We start from the raw sequence: 26,630 nt of genomic DNA on the forward strand, positions 1-26,630 counted from the left end.
GACGTGCGTACCTTCAGTTTCACCTCAAATTTTAGGAATTAAAAACAAAGTAAAACAGCTTCTCCGACCGTCAAACAAACCCAACAGAATAGTGAACTCTTTGGGATCTTGACGTGCATGAAATTATGATAAAATCCAGAGACAAAGAGATCCGTGTTCCTAAATCGCAAGAACCACGCTCTCTCCTAAGGCAAAGCAGGAAAGTTTGGCGTTCAGGGCCTCGCCGTGGTTAAAGGCTGGATATTCAAGAACAGAAACAACACAACTAAAAAATTCCCACTGTCCCTACCAGCAGCACGGAAATGTCTCGATGAAATACACACCTGTTCGTTTCTCAGTGAAAGTAACTGAAATGTTTTAACTTCAAAAAAAGCCGCTTGTCATCAAGCATTTTTTGCAGGTGTGCTGTCCTCTCATTTTATAGGGCTCTCAAGATCACAGCTCAAAGAGCGTCGCCACACCCAGAGGGAAGGACTCCATACTTTGCTGAACCCACCAGCCCTGTTTACCGAGTTACGGCAAACCACTCATTCATTCTCTCTCTCTGCATTACGCCTCCATCCAATGCATAAGACAAGCGAGGAGAGGCGAGATAACGGCAGTCAGGTGAAGGTCAAACAGAGCTGAAAGTGAGGAGATGCCCGCTGATGCAGGGAAGCCAAGCCAGCGGTGCCGGAGACGCCACTCTGCGCCAGAGCTGCACGGCATATCTGCAGAGCAGACAGCAGCCGGGAAAGGCCAGGGCACCCCAGGAGAGATCTTCCCCCACTCTCCGCCCACGGCCCTGCCCGGCTCAGCATTCGCCGTCAGAATCCGAGTATGACATTTGCTCAGACAGCTTATCCATTCATGACACTGCACACGGTAAATGTCAGAGGCAGCCAGGAGTGGGCGGACACGAGTAAGACGGAGATGGTGAACACAGGGCCTGTGATTTAAAACATCATAATAATAAGAGTAAAACAAGGGGAGATGGAAGGTGTGAAGATGGGAACAGAACAGGTAGACGTCAGGGACAGGGGGACCTCTTCAAATGTAATTTACTGCGCTGCCCCCGAAAGACATGAGGAGGTAATACAAATATTTAATCACTTACAGTAGCAATAGCCTCAAATGAACCCCCCCCCCCCCCTCCCTCCCCAGGCCTGCAGACAGCTTTCGATGCAGTTTTTCCCCCTTTGATGCAGGAGGAACACAGAAGTGAAAGTAAACACAAAAACAACATTTATATTGGTGCAACACGGGATACGCTGATAAAGAATGAGGTCATGGGTCAAAAATGAGAGCAAAATGTGTGGGTTTGTCTTTTTTGCATACAAACGCGTACATTCAAATGGGTCCCAGGACCAAAGATGCTGCAGCATACATTAAAAAAAAGAGGGGGGGGGGACATAAAGTGCTGAGAACTGTGGTGGGGGTGAAAAAAAAGCTGACATCTCCCACAGTATTTCAAGACCATGCTGGGGAGGGCCCACGGCCCAGAGTACCCCCCCCCCCGGGACAGCCAGCTCAGACTGTATAGTCGTCAGGATTCTGGAGGGTGTAAGTAGCCACAGAGTCCAGTAACCAGGCCCGGGACACCACCATCGCCCTCTGCTGGACAGCTGTGGATAAAACAGTGGCAGGTGGATGAAGGGAGAGGGCTCAGGCCAGCAGCTAAAAACAGGGCTTTTCAAAAACGGCAGCTATCCTGTTGAACCCCCAAGCAGAACCATACCAATTTACAGAGTCAGCACTGCTCTGATAGGGAATGCCTGAACTTTCTTACAACAAACGTTTCTCCTAAATGGGAATTTCATAGCAGCCAACCAAACAGCAGGAGCTTTGAGTCCTGCAGTGCAGACGGCAGACTAGATTTTGCCTACTGGCTCACCTTTGTAATCCGTCTGGGAATCTCCAGGCACCACCACAAACCGTAGGTTAGACTTCTATAGGAGAAGAACATGGGAAAACGTACAAGATTAGACCCGGTATGATCTCCAATAGAACAGCAAAGATCAAGAAGCAAAAAAAAACATTGTGTGTCCAAACAACTCTGGAAACCAAAGAACTTCTATGTAGTTCAGCCTGACTTATGCAGCTAATGGCGCCATGCCACCGGCCAACAGACCGCCTTGTGTCATTGGACAACTGAGACCGCCTTGTGTCATTGGACAACTGAGACCGCCTTGTGTCACTGGACAACTGAGACCGCCTTGTGTCACTGGACAACTGAGACCGCCTTGTGCCACTGGCCAATGAAGACGGTGTGATGTAACAGCCATTATTCTCTGTTGTGAGTCGGGCGCCTTAAAGCTCGATGGTGAGAGATGTGTCAGCCGGCACGGAGTCCCCTTCACAGCACTGTGTGGGTCGTGATGAGGCAAACTGATACACTGACATGGTCTGACAGTACTTTGTGTGAGAACAAGCTCACAGCCTCCGTCTTCATGGTATAGAGGAGTCATGTGCAACAGACGACAGTTTCAGACTCAAAGAAACTACTTGAACAAGGCAGAATTGAACAGTGGCAACAAACAATTAATTCTTCATTTCTTACAGAATTATTTGAGCTTAAGACATTCCATAAAACTTCTTGAAATTCCAGTTACTTTCTATGTAATTCTTTGATGGTTCCCGAAGCTAAAACCTCTATCTAATAACCACAAATCTGCCTTAATACAGCAGAGAGCAGAGCCAAAGTACAAAAACAAAAACTTCTTAAACAGATTACTTGACATTTCAGTCATTAGCGCATAAGATGCATAAGCAATTCAGGGATTAGAAAACAGTGTTTGACAGAAGACTAATCTCAATAAAGCATTAGATTTATATTTAGTAAGGAGGGCAGGCATTTTATGCCTCACATTAATAAATACTATTATTGATAAATCAATGAATAAATTCAATAACACTTATTACCTTATCAATTAAAAAAATACATAAATAAAAAAATGTTAAATATTCATTTAAAACAGTTTGAGACTGCAGTAAATATGTCACTCCCCACAGTCACCTCCCTCACTATTTCAGCATCACAGACGTATAACGGAGGGTAACGGAGTCTGGAAACTGATGAACAAGGGGCTTTATTGTTTTTCTTTTTTTTTTTTTAAACAAACTGTAATAATGACAGAGTGATATCGATTTTTGAGGCAAAAAAAAGAAAAAAGAAAGATGGAACCGGGCTGGAATTCTACAGTACAGATGACAGAGCAGTACACAGGTCAGCCATCAGTGCCATAGCTGAGAGAAGCGGCTTGTCTCAAGGAGGCGATGCAGAGCTCAACATTTCCCAGCATGCTCAGCATTTCCCAGCATGCTCAGCATTTCCCAGCATGCTCAGCACAGGTCTGCCCACTTCCTCCAGCCAGTGCATGAGATAAGAAAAAGTAATTGGAGGAAAAGTGGATAGTGAGCAGAGGGAGAAAGGGCATGCAAAGGAGGGGGTAGGGAGAGCGACGGGGAAGTAAGGAAAAAATAAGATGTTTTAATCTTACACATTCTGCTGTGAAGAGGGAAGGATCTTTAACCACTATCGCCCCACACAGCTGCACCATCCACTCCATCTGACCTGGGAGAGACCAAGACGCAGTTGGCATTAACAACCGGTACCTTCTTTTTCAACCCCAGGCTCATGCTCATGCCCACTGCAACCCAAACTGGCAATAACATTCGATTTAGCATTGGGTTTCATTAACTTCTAATCTTCTCTTTCAGACCACATGTCACATGTCTGTTTCAGTCCTAAGTGTAATACAGAGTTGAGCTTTTCAATGAATCTGCTCCTAGGAACTGGATAAATAAATTAACTTCCTGTGAAGGAGATCAAGCGGAAGGGAATAACTGGACCTTGTGTTTCTTGGGAAACACACCAAGAGAAGACATTCCATTAAGGACGGCTCTACCCCAAGCCTGCACACTGATCAGCCAGTCAGCAGCTGAAATGCCTGCGTGACAGATCCCTATCAATGTGCCAGACATCAGTAAGCCATGGCATGCTGCCAACAAAAAAGCTCATATCCATGCAAAGCATCTCTCTCACACACACACACACCTGTACTCATATCTTTGTGGGAACTGTCCATTCATTTCTATGGGAAAACCCCTACTCCCAGCAATGACAACCTTTACCCCCTACCCAGCCCAATCCTCAATCATGGGTATCCAAACAAAGTTCAAGACTTTTGGCATTTTTAGTTTTTAGATTGCAGTCACAGGTTTTTATTAAATTAAATTCCTCTTGTGGGAATTGAAAAAATGGTTCCAATGACACTAAAATAACAGGTTTTTAAATCACATTGTGGGGACATTCATCTCCACAATGTAATGTATACCCCCCCCCCCCCCCCCACACACACACACACACACACACACACACACACACACACACACACACACACACACACACACACACACACACACACACACACACACACACACACACACACACACACACACACACACACACACACACACACACACACACACACACACACAGTTAGACTTTGTGGATGGAAAGCAGAACTGGTGATAAAGATCAGAACCTTCCAAAACAAAAACAAAAGCATCACCTTGTTTCCCAAAATAAAGATGGTTAAATTAAGTGGGGTTATGTGGCTTGTAAAATCTGAAGAATCCTTTGAGCCAGTGGCCCTTCAAAAGGTCTGATTGGGCATTAAATCAGCATCCCTATTTAATTCTTGCATTTGTATAGGTGTATCACTCATGCACATTTATAATCAGGCTGCTCGCTCACCCACTTATTAATCAAAATCACAGCACAAATGAAAACAGCAGAGCCAATTCTCATGACAGGATGAGGAGACTCATCCAGAACGCAATTACTGCCGGCAGAACGTAAATGTGTCCACTGCTCGGCTTTCACTAGCTCAGCGCCTTTTTCGTCTCAACAAATTTGGGTCCCGAGAACGTATAAAAACTCTGGCAGAGGCTACCGAAAGATTTTAAGTGTGTTCAGCATCTGCTCTCTGGCAAACTCCCCAACGTGCCTCATGAGGTTAATTTTATAAGCAGGACATTTCTGTCCCCTTGACCCTGACCAGGAAAAAAAAACTGCTGGAAGATGGAAGATCGGACAGATATTTCTCTGACGTCTTAAATCATTACTGCTCTTTAGTTTACGCCTGGGGGGCATATGGGCTCAGCCGCACAGCCTCACACCTCCCATGCCGTTTGGTGAGCCGGTGTGTTTAAATTGGCCACAGCGTGAGTGTGTGCACGTGCCCAGCAGTGATCTGGCATGCTGTCTAGGGTTTCTGCTCTTCATGATGGGCTACAGACTCACTGCATCCCTAAGCTAGAAGAGCATTTCTGGAAAACAGATGGATGAATGTACAGCATTTTTGAAGTGCCATTCTATTCGAAGCACTTGGCTTCAAAGACAAAGCCTGGGTCAAGGAAATAACTTAGTGAAAAGATGACCTTGACAGTGAGACTGACTAACCCGGGAAAAGGTGCTGAATGATCTTTTTGCACTTTCATCCTTGAGCCTTACTGGGCTCAATACAGGACGAGTATACAGATTTACAATGTATTTTAGTTGCTCCATAAAACATCCCTTGGAAGATTAACTCAAAGAATCTACCACAGCTACTGTTTCTAAGCTCTCCAGTGCCGTACCTAACAGTGCCATTAAGCCCCTATCAAGGCTGGACAAAAACACCTTTAGTTGATTCTAAGGGAAATGGTTTTAAAACTAGCTAAAGTGCCACAAACCCCGTAATCAGTTCCTGGTCAGCCGCCAGGTCTGCAGGTGGTGTTTTTTTCAATTACTCTTCTAACGAAAGTGTTTGTGAAACATATTCTGGTCGGTGCGCCTTCTCAAACTGAGGTCCTCTCGAACGCCCCTACAAAACCCTGGGTTCAACTGGAGCACAGCTGCAGGGATTAATCCTCCTTAAAATTAAAGGTTACTTACCTTTCCTCATTACTGCTTGCCTGCATGCAAAACATGTTTATGCAAAATCAACGAGCGCTCATACTGTACGTTTTGTTCCCTACTTGTACTGTTGGCTTTTAATTCGGGCGATTCAGGCGCAGCACATGCATAATGGGTGCGGGAGAAAGTTCCTATCGGGGAGCTGGACAAAGATGTGGAGTTCCGGAAACCTAACCACCACATACCCTGCGCCTTTTCACTCAGCAGACAGGACTCTGTATAACCTTGACAGCATCCGAGCTTGTGCTTCTGAACCATTGCTGACAATAGCCAAAGCATTTCAACTGCCAGTTCAAGAGGCATAACGGTGCAGGAAACGCGACTCAGCAGGCATTCAGAATCAAGGCAGTTGAGGTTAGATAACATTTCCTTCAAAAACCGAGTATCTGGCACTATAGTTGGATCGATACCAAAATTTTGACTTTGATACTGATACCAGCTTTCGTACCTCATGTTCAATACAAAAATCAATACTTAAATTGATACTATAAAACATCCCTGTTTAAAAATCATGTGGAATTGAAATGTTTTAACATTATCAGTGAAACATGTATAAATTAGACAATACATTCAATACACAGATTCTGATATTAATCTGGCCTGAGCTTTTACAAAATCTCATCGACAATATCCTAATGTTAAGTTAATATTTGTGTTTATTCCATTAGTCATTCAGCCTATCCTACTTTACGTCACTGGGGAAAGAGATATGATTGGACTTGCATGTCGGCTGAACATGAAAACAAACACGAGATACAATACTGCATTTGTTCTTTAAACTCCTTGTATGGATCAGGGTCAGCGAGCGACGGAGGTTTTGCAGGGTTAGATGTGTAGCCCCCTTGGTGCAGCAGTTGCATACTGGAACTGTCGGTTTGTGCGTTCACAGTTTTCGTTCAGTTTAAAACCACGATAACAACGATAATAGCCTCATAAATATCGAAATTCGTAAAATTACAAACTTTATTTAACATTTAAAAATTTTTAATATCGAATGACGTTATCTGGAACTTTGACACAGGCGAACCTAAACTCAGAAGTAGATATTCAACATGAAAAACATTATGGAAATTGTGGCTGTGAGTTGGTTACAGCTAATGCTGGTTAGTCACTCAGTCATAATAAACAGTTGGGGAACGTTTCGGTTTCTCAATAAATTACATGAACACCCGAGAGTAGCTGATAGTGCCAACAGGCAGTCTTGGTCTTGTTACACCAAACTGATATGTTTCAGTAAATACATCGAACATGCTAACTCGTTCCAGATGACATTATTCAAGTCTATTTGCAACAGGAACAAGGCAAAAATCACCTCTGCAAGTTAAGTCTCCCTTTAAGGTGCTTTTGCCAGGAAATTCAAACTAGGCTAAAACAATAACTAAGGGTGCAGGAGTGATTATCTCTATAGATATGCAGCCATATTCAGCAGAAGTCTGCTAGCACTACTAGTAGAGAGCGAGGGATTCAGTTAATTATCATTGCTATGATCCAGTCATTTTTTAATTTTTACCTATTTTACATATTTTTCTACTGTGCAAACAAATGTCTTTTAGGATTTGTTATTTGGACATGCTGTCAGACATATTGTCTATTGTTTGGTTTACAACTGTTCCTAGCGGTTTAAAACCATTCCAAAGTAGTATAATTACAGTAACCTATGTTTATACTGACATTTAGAAATGTGTTTGTAACTCTGGTGGTGACATAAGAATCACAACCCGAAGCATCGCTTATTGCAGCAAAATCGTTTTTTTCCCCTCCTGCACCTGGTTAGTCAGTAGTAACACCCCTTAAGCTCTAGTTGTGTAGCAATTTTTAAAACCCAAATCTTCACTTTCACATTCTAAAATAAGCTAAATATCTTCGCATCCATGCTCAGCACCCAGTTTTCATTGTAAAATCTTCTTCCCGTCTCTACAGCATAATCGCAACATGAGGAAATTATCATTGATATTCTTGCTGTTGTCGTTGCTGCTGGTGCTGTCATTATTATTCCTGTTATTTGCTATGTCTGCTCAGAAGCATCTAACCTCATGGCCTATGCTTGCATATTCTGGCAGTCCTCACTTTCTATAATACTACTCCAGGTCTTATACTCTGGCTACTATTTGAATGTCTGTATACAGTCCATCGTATATTTTACACATCTATGCACATAAACACATCCCTTCATACTGTGCTCTTATACTGTGTGCAGTGTTTGATCCTTTTAACTGCTGCTGTAACACAAAATTTCCCTTCATGCAATTAATAAAGTTCATCTTCTCTTAAATGCCACGTAAACTGAATCACAGAATAAACATACCGCCATGTTTCCCAAATTAACGATGGGTAAACTAGGAAGAACCCATCTGGGTGAATCAGTTAGCGTCTGGAGGCTTGATCATGGTAAAGGTGTATCTGACAGATTCGGACTCTCTGGGTCTCTCGTACCTGATGTCATGTTGGTGAAGGAGCCTTGGAAGCAGATCTCAAAGCCTCTCATCAGCAGCTGGGGTGTGGGAGAGAGAGACAGGCACTAAGAGGCATGAAGTAAAACACAGTAGATGAGTAGCAGTGGGGGCCACATTCAGCAGAGTCCAACTGTGAAGGTTTGGTCTTTCTAATTACACACTGCACAAGCCCCCCCTACTACACCCTCTGTGAATATACAGGGGACACAATAGTTTGATTGGTGTTTGTGGTGCAGACGGGAGCACACCCAGGACAGCAACCACCAGCCAATCAGGCTCTGTGCCTATACCAAAAAAAAAAAGAGCGAAGACTGTTATATATGGCAATGACCCACAAATATACAGATACATTATTCATCCATATGGGGAATGCCACTGTGCTCACCAAGAGACAAAAAAAAGGCAGGGGGTTAGAGCGTAGGGTCAGGTAGGGTCCAGCACTCCTAGAGCAATTGGGGTTAAGGGCCTTGCCGAGGGCTCAATGGTGGCACCAATCTGCCAGTCAGGGGATTTAAACCGGTGACCTTCTGATCACAGGCAGAAAGTCCTTAACCCGCTGAGTCACTCAACACCCCATAAAAACTCATAATGCAAAAACATTAAATATGTTGGGTCTTTGCCCCTCTCCAGTGATTATCAGCAGCACGTGTTTCAGAATAAAAATCCACAGTTTTGATTTCCAGTTTAGGTCCTTGCTGGTTGGGAGAACCACCCCCCCCAATCCCCTTGCTTTGTGACCAATGCCAAAAGACAATTAACCTCTCTCTTTTGTAGCATAGCTTTCCACACAGGGACAACGGCTCACCAGACTCCCTGAATTCTTCCAAGTTTGGAAAAAAGAAAATGACGATTAAGTCTTTAATAGGCCTGAAATTAAAGAATAATTCAATTAGGGCACTTCAAAGGAGCCAAGTGCGAAGCAGTGAGGCAGGAGACGGGGGTGCTTGGCCGTCTGAGCGAGACGGAGGGAGCAGCCTTCACAGTCAGAATCTCAAAGCCAGGTATGAAAGGGACAAAATAAAAGCCAGCAGGCTTTTATCCAGTGCTACTCCTGCCTGTTCCCAAAAAAATGGGTAGGAGGGGTTGGGGGCAGGATGAGAAGATGTGCTTGCCTGTTGTTCCAGTGAGGGTGAGGAGAGCAAAGAGTGTCAACTCACTATATCAATTCCAGTACCCAGCTGGCAGCTACGCAGACCATGAGCTGGACAGCAGGCAGGAGTGGGTGACCAGACAGAAGGTCCGATTAACATGGCTCCTCTTACTGGCCGCTAATTAATCATGCCAATTTGCATTGTTAGAGAGCGCGTCAGGCACTGGCGGAGGCACATCATCTCCCAGACCGCCGTGTTCCATCTGTACCGGGCCTGAGAGGTCGCCACTGAGCCAGCTGTGGCTGCTTCCACAGGGCCATGACAGGTGGAGTGACTCTGCTCATTCAGCCGGTCTGATTACCGAGGGCACAGACCTGGAGCCTGGTGGTTCGACAGCCTGCTTAAAATGGAATTTTAAACCAGGAACGTTCCAGCAATGAATGCAAAAGATATATGTGGTCACCTTCTGCTCATCGGTGATGCGGGCTCGCATTGGACCTTGGTGGTCTGGCCCATTTGCAGTGTCACCTCGAACCTCAAACAGTGCCTAAAGGAAGGATGGACACACACACACGTTGATATTCATACATTATGGGGACTCTCCATTGATTTCTATGGGCAAAACCGTAATCCCAACTATGATGACCTTAACCCCTACCCAGCTCTAACCTCAACCAAAAGTAAACAAACAAAATGCAAGACTTTTGGCATTTTTAGTTTAAAGTTTTTATAGCATTTTTCCTTTTTGGGTACTAGAGAAATGTCCTCACAAGGTAAAAAGTTATAGGTTTTTAAACACCGCAATGTGATAACTAAATTACCCTCCCCCCACACACACACACACACACACAATGAAAGGCCAGTTATGGGGGGTTTATAGGGGTAACAAAGCACAGGTTTTCAGGTTTACACAGACCACATGGGAAACATATGGGGGTGATTTAGGGGGGCAGAAATCATTTTAGAAGTTAGAATGGTTGCAGAAGAGAGAGCTCACTTCCTGCAGGAGCCTTCCTTGTTTGAAGCACTGAGTGACCCCTGCAGGGAAGCAGCACAGAGGCATTATGGGTCGTCACAGACAGTATTACTCGTGAAACTTGTATAAAAACAGAAGGTTTCAAGCCACTTGGGCGTAAGGCGCCACGGGACACTTACAGTGGAAGCTGACCACCCACTTGCGCCCGGCGATGCCCAGAAAGTACTTCAGCGTGCGTTCACACACAAGCTTGCCGTCTGCAAACAGCACGAGCAGAACAAGGTGGTGAGGTAGGGTGGCTGGGGCACTGCCAAGCGGCACAACAGGCGATGTCGCACGGAAACACGCTTCTGTGTACACACTGTGTCTTGCTCACACAGGTCACAGAAGAATGGAACTACTGAACAAAGGGAGAGACTCATCTGTCTGGACAAAAACAAACAAAATCACCATTTAAATTTCCTTAAAATTTCCAAAGAAGACATTGTTTGTCTTCAAGCAGCCAATTCCAGCTCTTACTTTGCTGATTCAGAGCTACAACCCCAGCCTCCAGTGAGATTTATGGTCCCAGAGCAAAATATTGTTTGTTTTGCAGATGGATAAGCCAGACTGCTGCTTCTCATAATTAACTTTTTTTTTGCACATAGTTCTTGCAAAAGACCCAAGAATATTTTAAAGCACTTTATGCAGCTGTGTATTCGCTATATTTTCCTGACTTCTGACCCAAACACCTGCTTTTAACTCATTAAATTAGTGGTAGGAAGCCATTATACAGGGAAAAATGCTAACCATACTTTAAGGTAAAGCGGAATCTCTTCACACACCAAGGGGGGTGTGTTCCACGAAGCGGAATCTCTTAGTTAGCTGGGTTAACTTAAGCTAGAAGTCATGATTATCCAATAGGTTTGCCCTTCACCTAAACTCTTATTGGATGACCATGACTTCTATCCTAAGTTGACCCAGCTAAATGAGAAATCCAGTTTTGTGAAACACTCCCCCGGATTCTGTAGAGTCTGACTTTGTTAGTAGTTTCAAATGCCAAGTTAAACAACATCTTTCATTACTTGGCGACCCCAAGTTACAGGAATGTTCCAGAAAATGCCTTAGTGTACCATGTTCCCTGCTGAACAGACAGGTCGAATCGCAATCTTAATTGGCAATCAATACTGTTAGCCTACAGCACTGAAATCTACTGTAGCCAGTTGCTTCTCCTCGCTGCTGAAAGTTGAATACAAGTCTAGCCCAGTCAGGTTTTTTTTTTTTTTTTTTTTTTTTTTTTTTGGGGGGGGGGGGGGGGGGGTGTAACGAAACAAGAGAAATCACCCCCCACAGCACTCCATTATTTATTAATCTGCTTTGTCTGCCACCTCCCAGTCACATGTCCTACCCCCCTAAAAGCTTGCAGCAGTGAGCACGTCAGTAACAAAGTAAACAGCAAAACCTGCCCCCCCATAACAAAAGAGCACCCTTCATTTATAAGGTCTCCCCCCCTAATTATGCATATATGATTGCTTGCTTTAATGAGCTAGTGCATGGCATTGATGTGGATGCTGTCGATATAGTACCACCACACTGACCACTGTTAAACAGCCGCACCAGCAACCTCAATGCTAACGTTACCCTCTGCAGACGTGACGACATCGATCCGGATAAAAGCTGATCTTCAGAGTGCGAAACAGCTGATGTAGATCAGCTGGGTACATGCCAAGGTTCGGTAACCCAAATACAATTCCAGGTGCACTGGCTTTGTACAGGTTTGTACACCATATTTCAGCCAGCACAGCAGTCCAGTGACCGCCTTCGCCAAAGGAGCAGAGTAGGACCTCGGGGAGCAGGCCCTCGCAGAGCAGGCCCTCGCAGAGCGTGGTCGACCCAAAGGGCGACACAGGGCTCATCAGACACGCACATGACTGGGCCATCGGCGAAACCACAGAAAACCGCCACCTATTACGGCTAAATGAGTCTGATGAGCCAATACAGCCCCAGTCAGGAACATTAAAAAAGGCAAATCATAGCACCAGGACCATGGAGCTGACTTTAGTAAACCAGTATAAGTGTAGTAATGGGGCATTTTTATATTTCAAATTGACGCTATTGATCACAACTGTCTGGGCAGACTCTTATTCACACCCAGAGGGGGGCCGGAACAATAAAAATTTGACCCCTCCCGCCCAACCAAGAACAATGTTATGTTACTTCCCGTCCACCTCTCCAGGTCCTGCCACCTATCGTCAACACCCCCCTCCCCCCGCCTTCAGTTCACGAGCCAGAAATTCCATTTGCTTGTTGCCAGGGAAACATTTTCATTACTAGTCCACAGATGTGAGGCTTTGGATGAGAAGACTTTGAGGACAGAATAAAGAGAAGCAATTAAGACCTGGTGGGTTTTGCAACTGTGCTTTTACTGATTAAAGCTGAAGCCATCCATTCTACTACAAGTATTACTACGACCACTAATAATAATACTGAGTGCTAACTGGGGGGCCCTCTGGTACATGACTCACCCGTCTTGATGATGATGTGGGTAGTTTCTGGGGTCACCTCCGCACACACACTGCCCCCCATCTTTCTGGCAAACTTCTTTACCACTGACTAAATAATGGAGGAGGGGGATGAGGGTGGGAATGGCAGGGACAAAGAACATGAGTCAAAATACATCTGACTCATGGTTCTCGGTGCTAACTGTGCAGATCATTTACGTTAAAGGAGGGCAGATGGCAGGAACAAAATGAAGTAAAATTAAGTACGGCGAGTTCGTCTCTCATGCACTTTTTGCCGCGCCAGCGATAGGTTCCAAGTATGTTCCTCACTCACCAGCTCTGCCGTGCTCAGCCCAGAAGCCACAAGAAGCATTTTGCCGCATCTGGCGCGGCTTTGGGTCGGCTGCCTGGGCGTGTCGCTACGCGGCTGCGATGGGGGCAAGCAGGTTTCACCTCTCGGGCCATGCTCCACCCCTGTGGTCCCCACGGGCATTCCGGTGGAGCAGTGTCGGGCTCTGCCCTCTCTCCGTTCCAGTGTCGCCGTAGCGATCTCGTCTCCGTCGCCCTCTGATGTACAGGCATACAGCTGATTGTGAGACTGACCGTATAGAACTTTTCAGCTTTAGACTAGAAGAATAATCAGAATTCTGCATTTAATATAAAACATAAAACATAACATACAGAGACACAACAATCCCAGTCTGGCATAAGCAGCAGACACAGCTGGATTCCAGTCTGTAACTTTACTTACTTTTCGACCCAGCTTCTCTACCCAGTTGTCCTGAGCAGGTTTAGGGCAGAGAAGACCCCAGGATTGGATGCCAACCCATGGCAGGGCACACACACCATTCACACACACATTCACACCATTTTGGCAACTCCAGTTCACCTTAGCATGTTCCGTAGAGGGAATCTGGAGAACCAGAAGGAAACTGTATTCTAAATATTAGGGTCTAACCCAGAGCCACGGGAGATAATCACTGAAAACATTTCTGAAGATTATCATTGTTAAAATAAATCAAAACATTCAGCATTTAGGCTAATGGAATGGAGAGAGAGATGTAAGGAGCCTGCACTGATTACAGTGCGCTGCCGCACCCACCACACGAGAAATCACCTCTGGGATGGGAACCTGAGTGCAGCCAGGTGGTGGGTGATACCTCAGCAAATCCTGACACCATCCCCCAAGTTATTCACTGTAAATTGGAGGACCTCCTTATAGGGCTGGATGTAGATTAACGTCATTACCCAAGACGAAGCAATTGCAGGTTAAGGGCCTTGCTCAAGGGGCCAATAGAGTAGGATCACTCTAGGCATTCATGGGATTTGAACCAGCAACCTTCCAGTTGCTGGCACAGGTCCCTAGCCTTAGAGCCACCACTCCACCCAAATGCAATGGAGGACGGAACATTCACAAAGTGTCTGACACGTTGGAGAACAAGCCCAGAGGAGCTAGCCCAGACTAGCACCAGGCGGGTGCTCCACTGGTTCTGCAGACGAGTGTTTGCAACACATGGGTCATAAACAACGACTCCTGTCCCTGAACACACAATCCATCATGGTGTCTCAAGGAGGTGGCTTATGCCATCTACGGCTGTGTTTGCGTGGGTAACAACCTCAGCCCCAAACAGCCCCTCAGTCTCTGCGGCAGGAAACTGCGTTTTAAAGCCCAGCTGGCTACACAGGGTGTGTCCTTCAGGAGACAGGCTTTCCAGTGCCTGGAAATAGAACAGCGTGTCCCAACAAGGGACCACACTTTTACATACAAAACGAAGCAGTCGTTATGGATGCTATAATCCAATAGTAAAGCACTGCACCAACATAGGTTGTGGGTTCAAATCCCAGGGAGTACATCTAAATTGTAACCCTTCCCTCTGCTCTAAGTGACTCTGGATAAAAGTGTCAGATAAATGTAAAATGTCGGACCGTGAGTGTGAACACAGAAAGCACCAAACCACCATAATAAACTAGGTTAATTTTTATAAAAAAACAGCATAAAATGCATTCACTTCTGAAGGACAATTCTTAAGAAGCCTGAGATGGACACTTTGGCCTCCCTGCAAATGGGAAGAGATGACAAAGCACTTGGGTAGATGGCAGAAACACCACTGGGTTTACACGAAGTGAAGAGCTGGCACCAGAGCAGTGCCAGTCTACCCAGCACTCCCAGAAGCCCCAGAGCATAAAGAAAGTAAAGATGGACACAGTTACTGGGTTTTACCCGCACACGTTTGGGCTGGGATGGAAGTCCGAGGGCGTGGTCTTGGCCCTAAGCGAGGATCACTTCCACTTTTCACACAGACACATATGTCTGCCAGTCTGCTTTTACGACATCAACGATGGATCATTCCTAACGACTCGCATCTCATCATTATTCCCCAATCATGCCATCTCATCATTATTCCTCATGCCAAGCCCACACCCCCATACCGTTACGCGTGGAAACTTCAGTGCCTTTGATTTCATACCAAGGAGCCGATTAGCCCCTTGGCCCTGTCAGAGCTCCGAATGCAGAGCCGGCCTGAGCGCCGACATCACAGCCTGCCCCTAACGCGGATAACTGCCCCTAACGCGGATAACTGCCCCTAACGCGGATAACTGCCCCTAACGCGGATAACTGCCCCATGCTCATACCAGCTGCAGCCCAGAATCATCATCAGGTTGCCAGAGGTCCGGCTTCACGCACTCAGACCCAAACGTATCCCTGCACCACCTATACAAGGAGCCTATTGTCAGTCCATTCCCTGCTTCCAGATTCCATCTCCCTTCTGTAATGTCTCAGTGTTTAATGCTGGGAAAAAATTAAACCCTTGCAGAAATACTTCCCCCATAATGCTGTTACAGTCAAACAGTCTGGTCACTTTATTTGCAAACATCCACTATATTTACTTACCATACTTTACTACTAATGCAAACTTTAAAAACCCATCATGGTCAAAGTTAGAGTCACATTTTTTTAACCTGCTGCGATGTTGCCTTCATCTTGTTGGACTTCTGAGGCTAAAGGACCAGGAAGGGTGCAGACAGGATCCAGGGTCCGCTTCTGGGTGGGGGATACGAGGGCCTGGCCAGGCGGGGGGGTCTGGGGTCTGGCAGAAGACCAGGGGGGAAAGGCACAGTGATGTCACCTGCAGCCTGGACCTGGCGGAACCTCGACCTCTTGCACAGAGTCACCTGCAGTCTCACGGACACGAAGCGTTATCGCCTCATAAGAGTTTGCAGCTAAATGAAAAGCTACGTAGCGCCTTGTGTAGCTCTGCTCCCTCGCCGTCACTGAGGGGAGCACTTACCTCCCTGTGAGAGGAGCACCGAAGCAGGGGAGATAAATTATAACTGCTCTACAGCTTCCCCCTTCAAGTGCCTCAAAATGACAAATACAACGAGGCTGCTAATAGCGTCCTCATTCTTCGCAGCATGGGGAGGCGCTGGCTTCATTAGGGAGATTATTAGCTACTCTACACTCTGAAAATTCAGACCCTACATACCCTACACCCGCAGAAATAAATCAGCCTCCTGAAGAGCTGAGATATCCCAGTGGCTGCGAATGAATTACAGACTGGTTAAAGAAACCGGACCCTGTCCGAAAAAACTCTTGAATGCTCAAGAATCAAAGGTTGTACTTCTGATTAAGCATCAACGTATTTTACTAAAAAGATTCAGCCACAACCACTTTAGAATGTAAAAACAAAAAAAAAAAGAATGTAACTGAATGGTTTGCATAAAAGGTCAACTTTAAATTAATTAATGATAATCAAGGGGAAGTACTTATTTCTTGAAGTCATTAGGATTAAAAGGTCCACGAATTACCTAGAGATGCTCGCTCTTGTCCGGCTGTCACAGGGTGAGGTCGGGCAGGGATGGGCGCCTGAAAAAGACATTCAAAGGCAAGTTCTTCATGTGCTGGCCTGGGATTCACAGCAAATGAGAAGAAACGGGACAACTTTAATTCACTGTTCATCTGACAAGGAGAGGGAGACCGAGCCAACGGCACCTGCGCTCACTGCAGACGCAGAGGGGGGAGGTGGCCTCGGCTTGCCGCCACCCTCCTTCTGGTGCAGGGCCTCTGTGACGAGAACCATCATCTGCTGTAGCCTGCGCAGCTCCTGCTGCATGGCTAGCTTTTGCTGAAGAGTGGGGAGAATGACTGTTTAGGGTCCGTCACCACTGTCGCCCAGTAAAAGCATTGGTCTGAAGTAGAGTCGCACTAATCCGATATTCAGAACGGTATCATCATCGATCCAGACCTATTAGACGGATTGGGTATTGGCCATAAGTGATCAATCCACATCGGTTACTTACTTATTTACTTTTTCGGCAGTCTGTAAAAAGACGGCTCCTATTTCTTGTTAAATCTATTTCTACAATCAATTGCATGACAGCCCATTCCTGTGTTACATGCGTTTTTTGCGGCATTCAAGCTGCACGCTAACGCTTCCTCTCAGTTTATTTGTCACTCAGTAGGTGTGAGCGCAGTGACTCCGCTTGCTGTGACGTCATGAGTATACCCTTATGCAGTAGGGGCAGTGGAAAATCATCAGATAAGAAGGTGACAATCAGGAAGCATTTTACGCGTTTAACAACTAGTAGCACAGACATTTGCAGTCATTGAAAAAAAGAAAAAAAAAAATTTGAAAAGGTGAAAAATCCCACTAAACAAAGCACAGACAATTGTGTCAGAGAACGCGAGAAATATGGAAAAAAACAATGAATAATTCGGGAGTCGCTGGCTTGGGCTGTTTTGCACACTCACTGCAGCTTGTGATACACGAGGGGCTGCTGTCACAATGCAGTGTGACACTGTTGCCAGTGGGAGAAACATTTGTGGGGCATTTTAAGCATTTGCTCCTTTGCTTATACTCTCTTGGAAGATATTCAAGGTGAACTGCCAATGCCTCATAAACGCTATAAACAAGATGTACAAACGAGGTGGAACAGCATGTTATAAGGGGTTTCTAAGGCACTCATTATCACAGACCATGTTACCTGAACAGTGGAACGTTAAAGCAGAACCAGGAGCCCCCAGCCAAGGCACTGGAAGACAGGGGGAGCTGTAATCTACTCTCAACAGAAACTCCAGCAGAAAAACTATGTGACAAATCCTAAGGCCACAGGGCACTGCACATCTGGATTGCCACAAAGCCACCCAGTATCAAAGGTACCAGTGGATTAACAACAACTATATGGATAGTGCAGTGAATGCATGTCTGGGAAAAAAAACGCAATTCAAAGTTTGCCCAAAGCAGGCTTTCCAGCAAAACCCAGTCTGCCTCCAGAATGTCACATATTGCCATACCAAGTTGCAGGATGTCCACCTAGTGGTTATGCCCATAACTCACGCAAACTGCAGAAGCAGCTGCGGTGAGTAGGGAATAATCAACCAAAAGATACCTTTCCTTTTCATTTATCTGGTCCAGCATGACTGCATCAAAAAGATGATAAAAAGAGCCTGCTTAGAGACTAATTTGCCAAGACAAAAAAGGCATGCAGGACATTTAAATCTGATAATCCTTCAACAGTAACTGAGGTTATCACCACATTACACAAATGATAAAACATACTACGAAATATTACGGGAAAAAACAAATTCAATGCATTTTACAAAAAAAAAGCATCAGGCTCAATACTAACAAAGAAGTGAAATATGTCGTTCATCAGCCTGTCTGTCGACACTAGAGAACTGACATATCAGATTGTCATGATTACCAATTGATGTTTCTGTGTTGTAGGTTATTGATAAGACATGAAAATGCCCTGATATCAACCACGGAGAAGAAAAATGGGTTTAATTTACATTATTTAGCAGAATCGGGAACTTAACTCTGTGAAAAACACAAGCATGTCCTCACCTGGGTGCCAATAATTTCACTGGAAAATTGTGAAGAGTCTCCAGAGAATCCATGCCCACTAGCACCACCTTCACCTGGATGCACAGAAAGTTAGAGAGATAAGCAAGGACAGACCTATTGGCTAAAAGGAAGACCAAAGGAATTATAAGTAAACAAGGAAATATGCAAGCAACTCACACTCTTCTGGAGTTCCAAAGAGGTCAACAGACACCTGGCTGGCAGGGACTCCCTCTGGAGCAGAGCAGGGACTCAGGCATCTGTCTGGCACTTCAGAAAGATATGCCTCACCACTGGAACGTTTTTTAGAACATTCTTGGCCCAGGAGGGGGAGATCCTCCGAATGAGAGCTGGTATGTCCTAACAGCTTGGCCAGTGAAGGGAGCTGGTCATCTTCTCCGCTGTCCTCAGACTCTGAAGACTCCAGTTTCTGAGGTCTTCTCCGCTTCAATAAATTTATCTGACTGCACAACTGAAGCGGAAGATCCTCTGATCTGGAACTAGCTGCACTTCTGCTGGAAGCGAGAACAACAATATTTGGAGGCAGTAGATCATCTGGGGTCATGGAGGATGTCGATAAGTTATTGACTCCCCACACAGGAGACACTGTATCCAAGTTACAAGCTCCAACATCTGCACTTCCTGAAGGGTCTCCAGGAGTTGTACTCTGTAGTCCTGGGTGCGGCTCCTCAGTGATCCTTCCAGAAGGGTTTTGTGGTTCCTCTTCAGAAGCAGTGAAGACAAGCTCAGGGCCCACTTCCTCATTGCTGACTATATGTGCAGAACTTTGTTTTTTTTGTTTTCTTACAGGGAATTTGACTCCATTGGACTCAACCATACCACTAGAACCACAGACTGAACGACTGTGATTATTTTCCAAGGCATTTAAACATAGCTGCTCTACCGAATCCTTGGACTTAGATGCTGATATATTCAGAAGTGCATCACTCTTCCTTAGGCATCCAACCCTACTGCTCTTAGGAGACCCTTTAGGATTAGATGAATCTGTGGAAACTGAATGATTTTCCACACCTAAAGACAAGCTCTCTGCATCTTGCTGCACTAATTCTGCAGAATCAGCCACGCAAACTAACTCGGGTGTTGTGAGTATTTTATCTTTACTCTGCTTAACCTCTGGATTCGGCAGCTTTTCAGAATTAAATAAACCTCTGTTCAACCATTTGTTACTGGGACTACCGATGCAGAAAGATCTTCTCTTTGTGGTTTTAAAGGTTTTCAGCAACTGTTCAGTGTCTAATTCACTGTCGATTCTATCTTGTTTAAACTCAGCATCTGTTAGCTCATTTGTTAAGTTCCCAGGGGATAGAGGTACTACAGCATCTGACCCATGTTTCCTTGGGGACACTGGGTGGTCAGTCAAGACAGGTGAACATGCCAGGGTAACCTGAAGACCTTCTACAACACTATTAGACATAGGAAGGTCTGTTTCAGTATGGCACGGCTTCTGGTCGCACTGGCCCAAGTTTCTGCCAACACTTAACTTGTCGTCCTCAATGCCTGACAAATCCACAAAAGCTACACACCCATTCCTAACAACAGTCTTCTTCGCCTCCATTGTCAATGGAGTAAGAACCTTTTCAACTGCGTCAGGTGCTGTAATATTCTTCTCCTGCCCATTCTTTGTGGACCTCTTTGGCAAGGCCTTCTTTCTGTTTCCTTGAACCTCCTCTGTAAACAGCTTCAACCTTTCACTCCGCCTGAATGACTTGAGACCAGGGGTCCCTGGGTCCTCACTACTGGAGTAGCTGTCGATCTGAACATCGGCCTCAATGGGAATTCCTTTTGTGGGTTTCAGCACGGGATCTGGGTCGTTTATTTCAACAGTAACCAGGTCCAGTGCCTTAGTTCCTTTAGAAAGCCTCTTACGAGCCACGGTTTTCCTTTTCTTATTAGACAGGCACTTTTTATCACTTGATGCATTATTTTCTTTAGCGTTTTCCTCCACTTTGTCCATCTGTACCAGGTTGCTTCCTGCCTCTTGCGACACCCCCTGCATTTTAGTTTTGTGTGTCCTTGTAGTTTGAAGCGGCACCTCAAAGACAGGGCTGACTTTTAGTTCTTCCTTCTCTTCTGAAGACTCACATCCCTTTGTCTCCTTCCCATTGATTTCTCCCATTTCACACAATTCTGTGCCACTCACCCTTTTCCCAGAATTTCCATCCTCCAGTTCAATGTGAGGTCTCTTAATAAAATCAGGACTCAATTTGCTGCTACTCCTCTTAGCAGCTTTCGTTGGTGTCTTAATCGGACTGGAAGGAGACAGGTGTGAGATCTCACTAGCCTTCACTTTTTCTAAACAGCTGTTTACCTGGGGTCTCACAGACTTTCGACCCCTCTTGTAGACCACTCCAAACACTTTTTCCTCAAGACAAAGGCTGTGTCCAGACCTCTTAGGTTTCCTAATTTCATCCTCATCTTTCTCTTTTTCCACCGTGGATGAACTAGTGTTTCCATCAGACAAGCAGTCCTCTGACTCACGCTGGGAACTGCAACTGGGATCTGAACCACCTTTGCCTGCGGCACTTGGGGAGATATTTAAAAGCCACTCAGATACCTTTTCCAGGCTTTTCTTCTGTCTTTTGTCTAAAATCGCATCTGGATCTGAGGGTCGTGTTTCTCCACCTTCACTGATTTGCCCCTCCGTTTCTTTTGGGATTGTGTCTTCTTCACCAGCGACCTTCCTGTCAAGTGAAAGATCATCAGTTGACAGTGTTTTTTTATTATTTTTTTTTACACTTATCGTCTGGGAATTTCTCCTATCTGTGGATACATGCTTTTTAAATTGTAGAGGTGGAACCTGCGTTTCTGGACCAGAATGACCAGACCTGCTGTTCTTATCCGCTTTTCCTCCAGAGGTACGCTGAAAGTCAGCAGCTGCGCTCTCCAAATCCTCTCTGTCAGAGGTGATGGCACAGGAATCTTTAAGGTCCATGAGTCTTGCGAAACCTTCCTTAACTAAACAAAAGTAGAAAGGGAAACATCTTAACCAAAATTGCTGTGATCTGCTGTAATAAGTGTTTCACAACAAATTCTTGACAGCACTTGCTAATTGTCTTATGGCTTTTTTTTGAGAGAATGACAGGAAATCAGGCAACAGGATTTTACCTTCAGCGGAAGGAGTTGTAATGTCCTCAGATCCTTTGGACTGGCTATTGTCAGCAGTGCTTTTTACAGGTCTGCTTTCAGACGTGGTTCCTTCCTCGAGCTGAACCTCTTTGCATCTCCTCTCCACAGCACTTGACAAATAGAGATAAAACTGCCCTACATGTTTTTCCTTCCTCAAACGGGCTAACCTCTGAAAACGCTTGCTTTCAAAGTAACAAATGACACCCACAATATCCAGCTAAGCCATATAATTGTATTATTTTACCAAGAGAATAACCAAAAATTGTATATTCCTGCCATATCAAAATTTAATATTGTACTTACCCATAGTTTTCTAGCTTCTGGGACACTTTATTGTTATCTAGGAAAAGAACAGGTCGCACACTGAAAAACAGCCTGAACACATTTCACATGCACCATCGGAGGCATCCCAAGCTGCAACTACAGACAGACTCACATCCCACACAAGTGTCGTCTTCAAAGGCCTGCACCAAACCCTTCAGTCCCTCCACCAGTCTCTTGAACCCAGGGCTCTCCTGCAAACTTCTGTGGACAGTATTGAAGAGTGCTGGGGAGTTAAGCCTCACGGGGCATTCACTTACAAATCTGCATCACATACATATACCATGCAGGCAATGCTGACCTTAAAGACAAAGAATAGCTTTTTAGCTTTTTAGGACATGACGGAGCGTGCAATCAACTGATAACAGTTACAGGAATTTATTAGCAATTCCAGACCAAGACAGCAGCTTGAAAAAGCTCTCTATGACTCTGCAGAAAATCAGATGACTCACCTTTTAGTCACCTTCGCTTTGCAAACTGGACAGCTGGCCTCCCGCGTCTTGCCATTGTCCAGCAGCTTCATTATGCAAAACCTGATAAGGATTTGACAAGCAACCAAGATGAATAAAGCAGGGCTACGGTATTTTAGATTAATGTTAACTAACCTTATTCAAATAAGCCTTGGGTACTATATTAGCATAAAGGTTGCAGATCTAGAACTTAATATGTACCTTCTTAAAAGTGACATTATACTGAGACTCACCTGCAAAACTGATGGTCACATTTTGTGGAGACGGGAGAGCTCATCAAATCCAAACTATAGGAACAGAAATGACAATAATATAAAACTATATAACAAACCATGAATATACTGGATTAAAACAATGAAAAATTAAAAATTAATCATAAAATCTCAGCAAAAGGAACCAGAATTACAAAACAAAAAGGTCATAAATCAAACCGGGGAAAAAAAAACACACCAGTTTTTCCCATATGCCAGTGACGTGACCAGAAACGTCGCAGCCCACAAAGAGAACAGCAAGCAAATTGATCAACGGCTGTCTGCACTTCTGATCAATAACACTGGGAAACAAAATGACCATGCAACAGCTGAGCCCACAGTGGAAAAACAGACAAGGGGTCTGGTCAAGGTCAAGGTCCCAGTGTAAGTGATGACAGAACAGATATCATTACAGATATATATATTTTATGCTGATGATATTTTATTTATTTTTCCACCCTGCTTAGATCATTTTTAAACTGACAGTTACACAACTGATCAGATTAAGCATCTAGCAGGAAATTCTCTTGGGTACTTAGCCTGAGTGGTTAAGTGTGGCTTCACTATAGATGATCAGATCAGCCACCTTGTATTTACACCCTGTGCTTTCTTGCCTTAAACCCAGCATGCACAAATCTCTGCTTCACACAATCATGCAAGGTAGTTACAATTTCATTTACATTTCATTTATTTTACGGTGCTCTGTGTGTGCTCCGTGAGTTGGGCCTGTGCTCGGAAGGTCAGTAGTTCATATAAAATCACGTAGAATTTGCATCAATTCACCCCCCCCCCCTCACCCAGGTATGCAAATTTTACCAAGAGGAACCCACCCCCTCCCCTGTCAACCTTTTGTGAGACCCCTCCTTCACCCCCAAGCTCACCCTGCTGTCAACTGTGCGTTACTTTTGATAAAATAGTCTGTAATATACATAAAATTTAAACAACACTTTTATACGCAGAGTATGGCGTCACATCCATGTCAGAAATAGAGGGCGATAAAACACGAGGTGTTTGCAGGTTTATTTTTTTCATGTTGCACATGTAAAAATCCCATTCATGAGCACAAATATGAAACTCGTGAGCAGAGAAAGAATTGCGTGCATTTGCGTCATACTCGTAATATCGTGCTCAATATTACAATATTGTGCTCAATTCTACTTGAATGTTTTTTTCCATTCTCGATTTGATAGTTATTTATAGATAGATAGATATATACATATACACATATACACACACACACTATAAACATTCAATTTATCACGCAGCCCCAATAGTTTGTCAAGTTTCATTGTCCCCCGGAAACTTCTGCTGTGTTGTGACCGGATTTGAATTGTTTTTTTGTTTTGTTTTGCATGTTTAATGGAATTTGTGTTTCCCGAGTTTGCAGCATGTTATTGGCCACCGTATTAGGGTGGCGGATGTATAAAACCCCAACTCAAATGACTGGAGACCTGTCTTGTGATTGGCCAGGATGATGCTCATTTAGATCCAAGCCCCTTTGCTTTTTCTGAGCATATCTCAACCCTGATTTTCTTGACCGGAATCTTACAAACCAAAGAGCTGAATTTTACAACCTGAACTTGAATATTTATTACCACACAAGCAACATAAATTCAAGTTTGGGTAATGAATTCAAGTTCAGGGAAACATTAAAATTCACGTTCTGGGATTCAGGTAATGAAATTCAAGCTCGGGTAAACATTCAAATTTGGGTAAATAAATTCAAATTCAGGTTGCGCCGAGTCTAGTTTAACACCATAACTCTAGTTTTGACATGGATGTGATGTCATACAAAGTACTTAAATGCTATTACCTCTGTTATTTTACTCTGCTCCCATTCACCGTCGTATGGCTTCTCACATGCCAAGCATGTCAGATAGGGCTGTGTGTATTCACTACACAATTATCACGGGCAAAACTATTCATGATAAAGATATTACTGTGATATGTATAGAAAATGTAGACAATAACACTTCTTAATGGATGACGAAAAAATAACCAAGGCTACCCCCCCCCCCCCCCCAAGTAATTTGGAGAATGGCTGAAACAAACACAAAATACACCAAACTTCATATTTCAATGCAGAGTGAATCAAAGCTATAAGACGAGCAAAATATCACATCGCTGAATAGCAGCAATTTAATGGTTACCACAAATACCAGAATATGGTGAAACCCCTAATGTCAGGCCAAACCTCGGGCTCTGCAGCTCATTCTGAGAGATTCCCAGATGTTCCCACGCCAGATAGCAGATGTAATCCCTCTTGCACACATCCTGGGGCCGCCACCACCTATTAGAGCCCCCTTCGGTACCACACAGGTGGCATCCATATAAGATGCCCAAAGCACCCCAGCTGACCCCACTCAACATGAAGAAGCAGCCATGCAATTTCTCCATTTGTATTTCCATAATTAAAAGTTAACATTTAAAAATGTATCCATTAATTAACATACTTTAACTTATCTTCCTCTATAATCTTGATTTATAAAATAAAATGTAATTACAGTAAAGGTTAATTTAAAAGAGTGGAGCTTCATAAGTCACTTTACTCATTCAGGTTCACTTCCTGCACGGTTTCACTCACCATATTGGACATTGGAGGTTTTCCCAAATGACATAAATACTCCGTCTCACTTCTTCAATCTTCGGCTCTTCCATAACTTTATCCAGACAACTAAAAGAACTTTTTTTTTTTACTGCATCTGTAAAAAATATCACATAATTACAAAATACTCTTTACGTACAGTAAAATCCATGACGAATTCTGAAGCACATTTTGATAAAAAATGCTATTTTTATACGGACATCGCATTTAAAAACATAGCCTACGTGTTTTTTTTTCCACTCAAAATATTTTGACACTATACATATGTGACTTGCCATAGACACGTTTGTCCGTGTACGGACAGTCTATCGATTTCTGATCCAACCCAAACATTTTAAGTGTTACAGAGCACATTCTAAAAATCCAGTTATGATCCAGATACCAAACCAGCAAACCTATAATAGTGACATAGTAAATGTAACAGCACGTAAGAATAACATTTCGCAGTTGATCCGACTTTAAACGTTGCAGTCGTTTCAGTCACTGCAATACTCACCTAGAGATCGCTCCCTAACGTCCTGATTTGACGGCCCTACTGTCTAAGTGTGCTGGTTTGACGGCCCTACTACTTCATCCGACACTAGTAGTCCACTGACAGTTACCTACCTACGCATACATTACAAATAATTACAAAGATTATTATTAAGTTTGCGGAAATTGATAACATACCAGGCAAAATTATGGATCTGGAACAAAATTAGAGGATATGAGGAGACAAACACTAGACCAGTTCACCAGCTGGAGTCTTTTTCGGTTTTCCCGCAACTTTGCTGTCACATGACCGCTTTACAGCCAACCCGCGCTTACGTTTCTTGTCTGCGTTTGTTTTGGCTTAGTTAATGTACTTTCAGTGCATATACAAAATATAGATAAATTCTATTGTATGTCTCCCAAAATTAGTATACAAAACTCTGAAATTCACTTTTTCAAAAACATTCTTGGTGCGTTCGTTCATCTGTGAACAGGCTACCTTCCTGCTAAAGAACTACACATGGGCAGCCTCTAGAAGTCCTGACGCACTATCATTGCGTAATTTCCGCAATAAACAAGTA

At 44.2% G+C, this 26,630-nt stretch overlaps 2 protein-coding genes across 4 annotated transcripts in view; one reads left to right on the plus strand and one right to left on the minus strand.

Annotated features, from left to right (window-relative positions):
- The window catches only part of ubald1a (UBA-like domain containing 1a), a 400,799-nt gene that overhangs the window by 203,120 nt on the left and 171,049 nt on the right, over window positions 1-26,630 (plus strand). The window lies entirely within an intron of this gene.
- On the minus strand, window positions 1,145-26,629 carry LOC125742770 (breast cancer type 1 susceptibility protein homolog). Of its 3 annotated transcripts, none has more exons than XM_049015096.1 (22): window positions 26,248-26,629; window positions 25,558-25,675; window positions 22,956-23,009; window positions 22,705-22,785; window positions 22,368-22,456; window positions 22,235-22,271; window positions 21,911-22,041; window positions 21,580-21,760; window positions 18,965-21,486; window positions 18,788-18,861; window positions 16,933-17,065; window positions 16,749-16,806; window positions 15,903-16,030; window positions 13,276-13,508; window positions 12,966-13,053; window positions 10,641-10,718; window positions 10,483-10,523; window positions 9,949-10,032; window positions 8,375-8,432; window positions 3,480-3,553; window positions 1,874-1,928; window positions 1,145-1,604 (listed from the first exon to the last, which is right to left on the minus strand). In XM_049015096.1, the coding sequence occupies exons 2-22, from the start codon at window positions 25,629-25,631 to the stop codon at window positions 1,510-1,512; spliced, it is 4,368 nt and encodes a 1,455-aa protein (XP_048871053.1). In that variant the 5' UTR covers window positions 25,632-25,675; window positions 26,248-26,629; the 3' UTR covers window positions 1,145-1,509. The 3 variants fall into 3 exon arrangements, with proteins under 3 accessions (XP_048871053.1, XP_048871054.1, XP_048871052.1); XM_049015097.1 differs by having other exon boundaries at window positions 21,631-21,760; window positions 26,075-26,629; XM_049015095.1 differs by having other exon boundaries at window positions 26,075-26,629.

The sequence above is a fragment of the Brienomyrus brachyistius genome, chromosome 5 (genome assembly GCF_023856365.1).
Source record: "Brienomyrus brachyistius isolate T26 chromosome 5, BBRACH_0.4, whole genome shotgun sequence".
NCBI lineage: Eukaryota > Metazoa > Chordata > Actinopteri > Osteoglossiformes > Mormyridae > Brienomyrus > Brienomyrus brachyistius.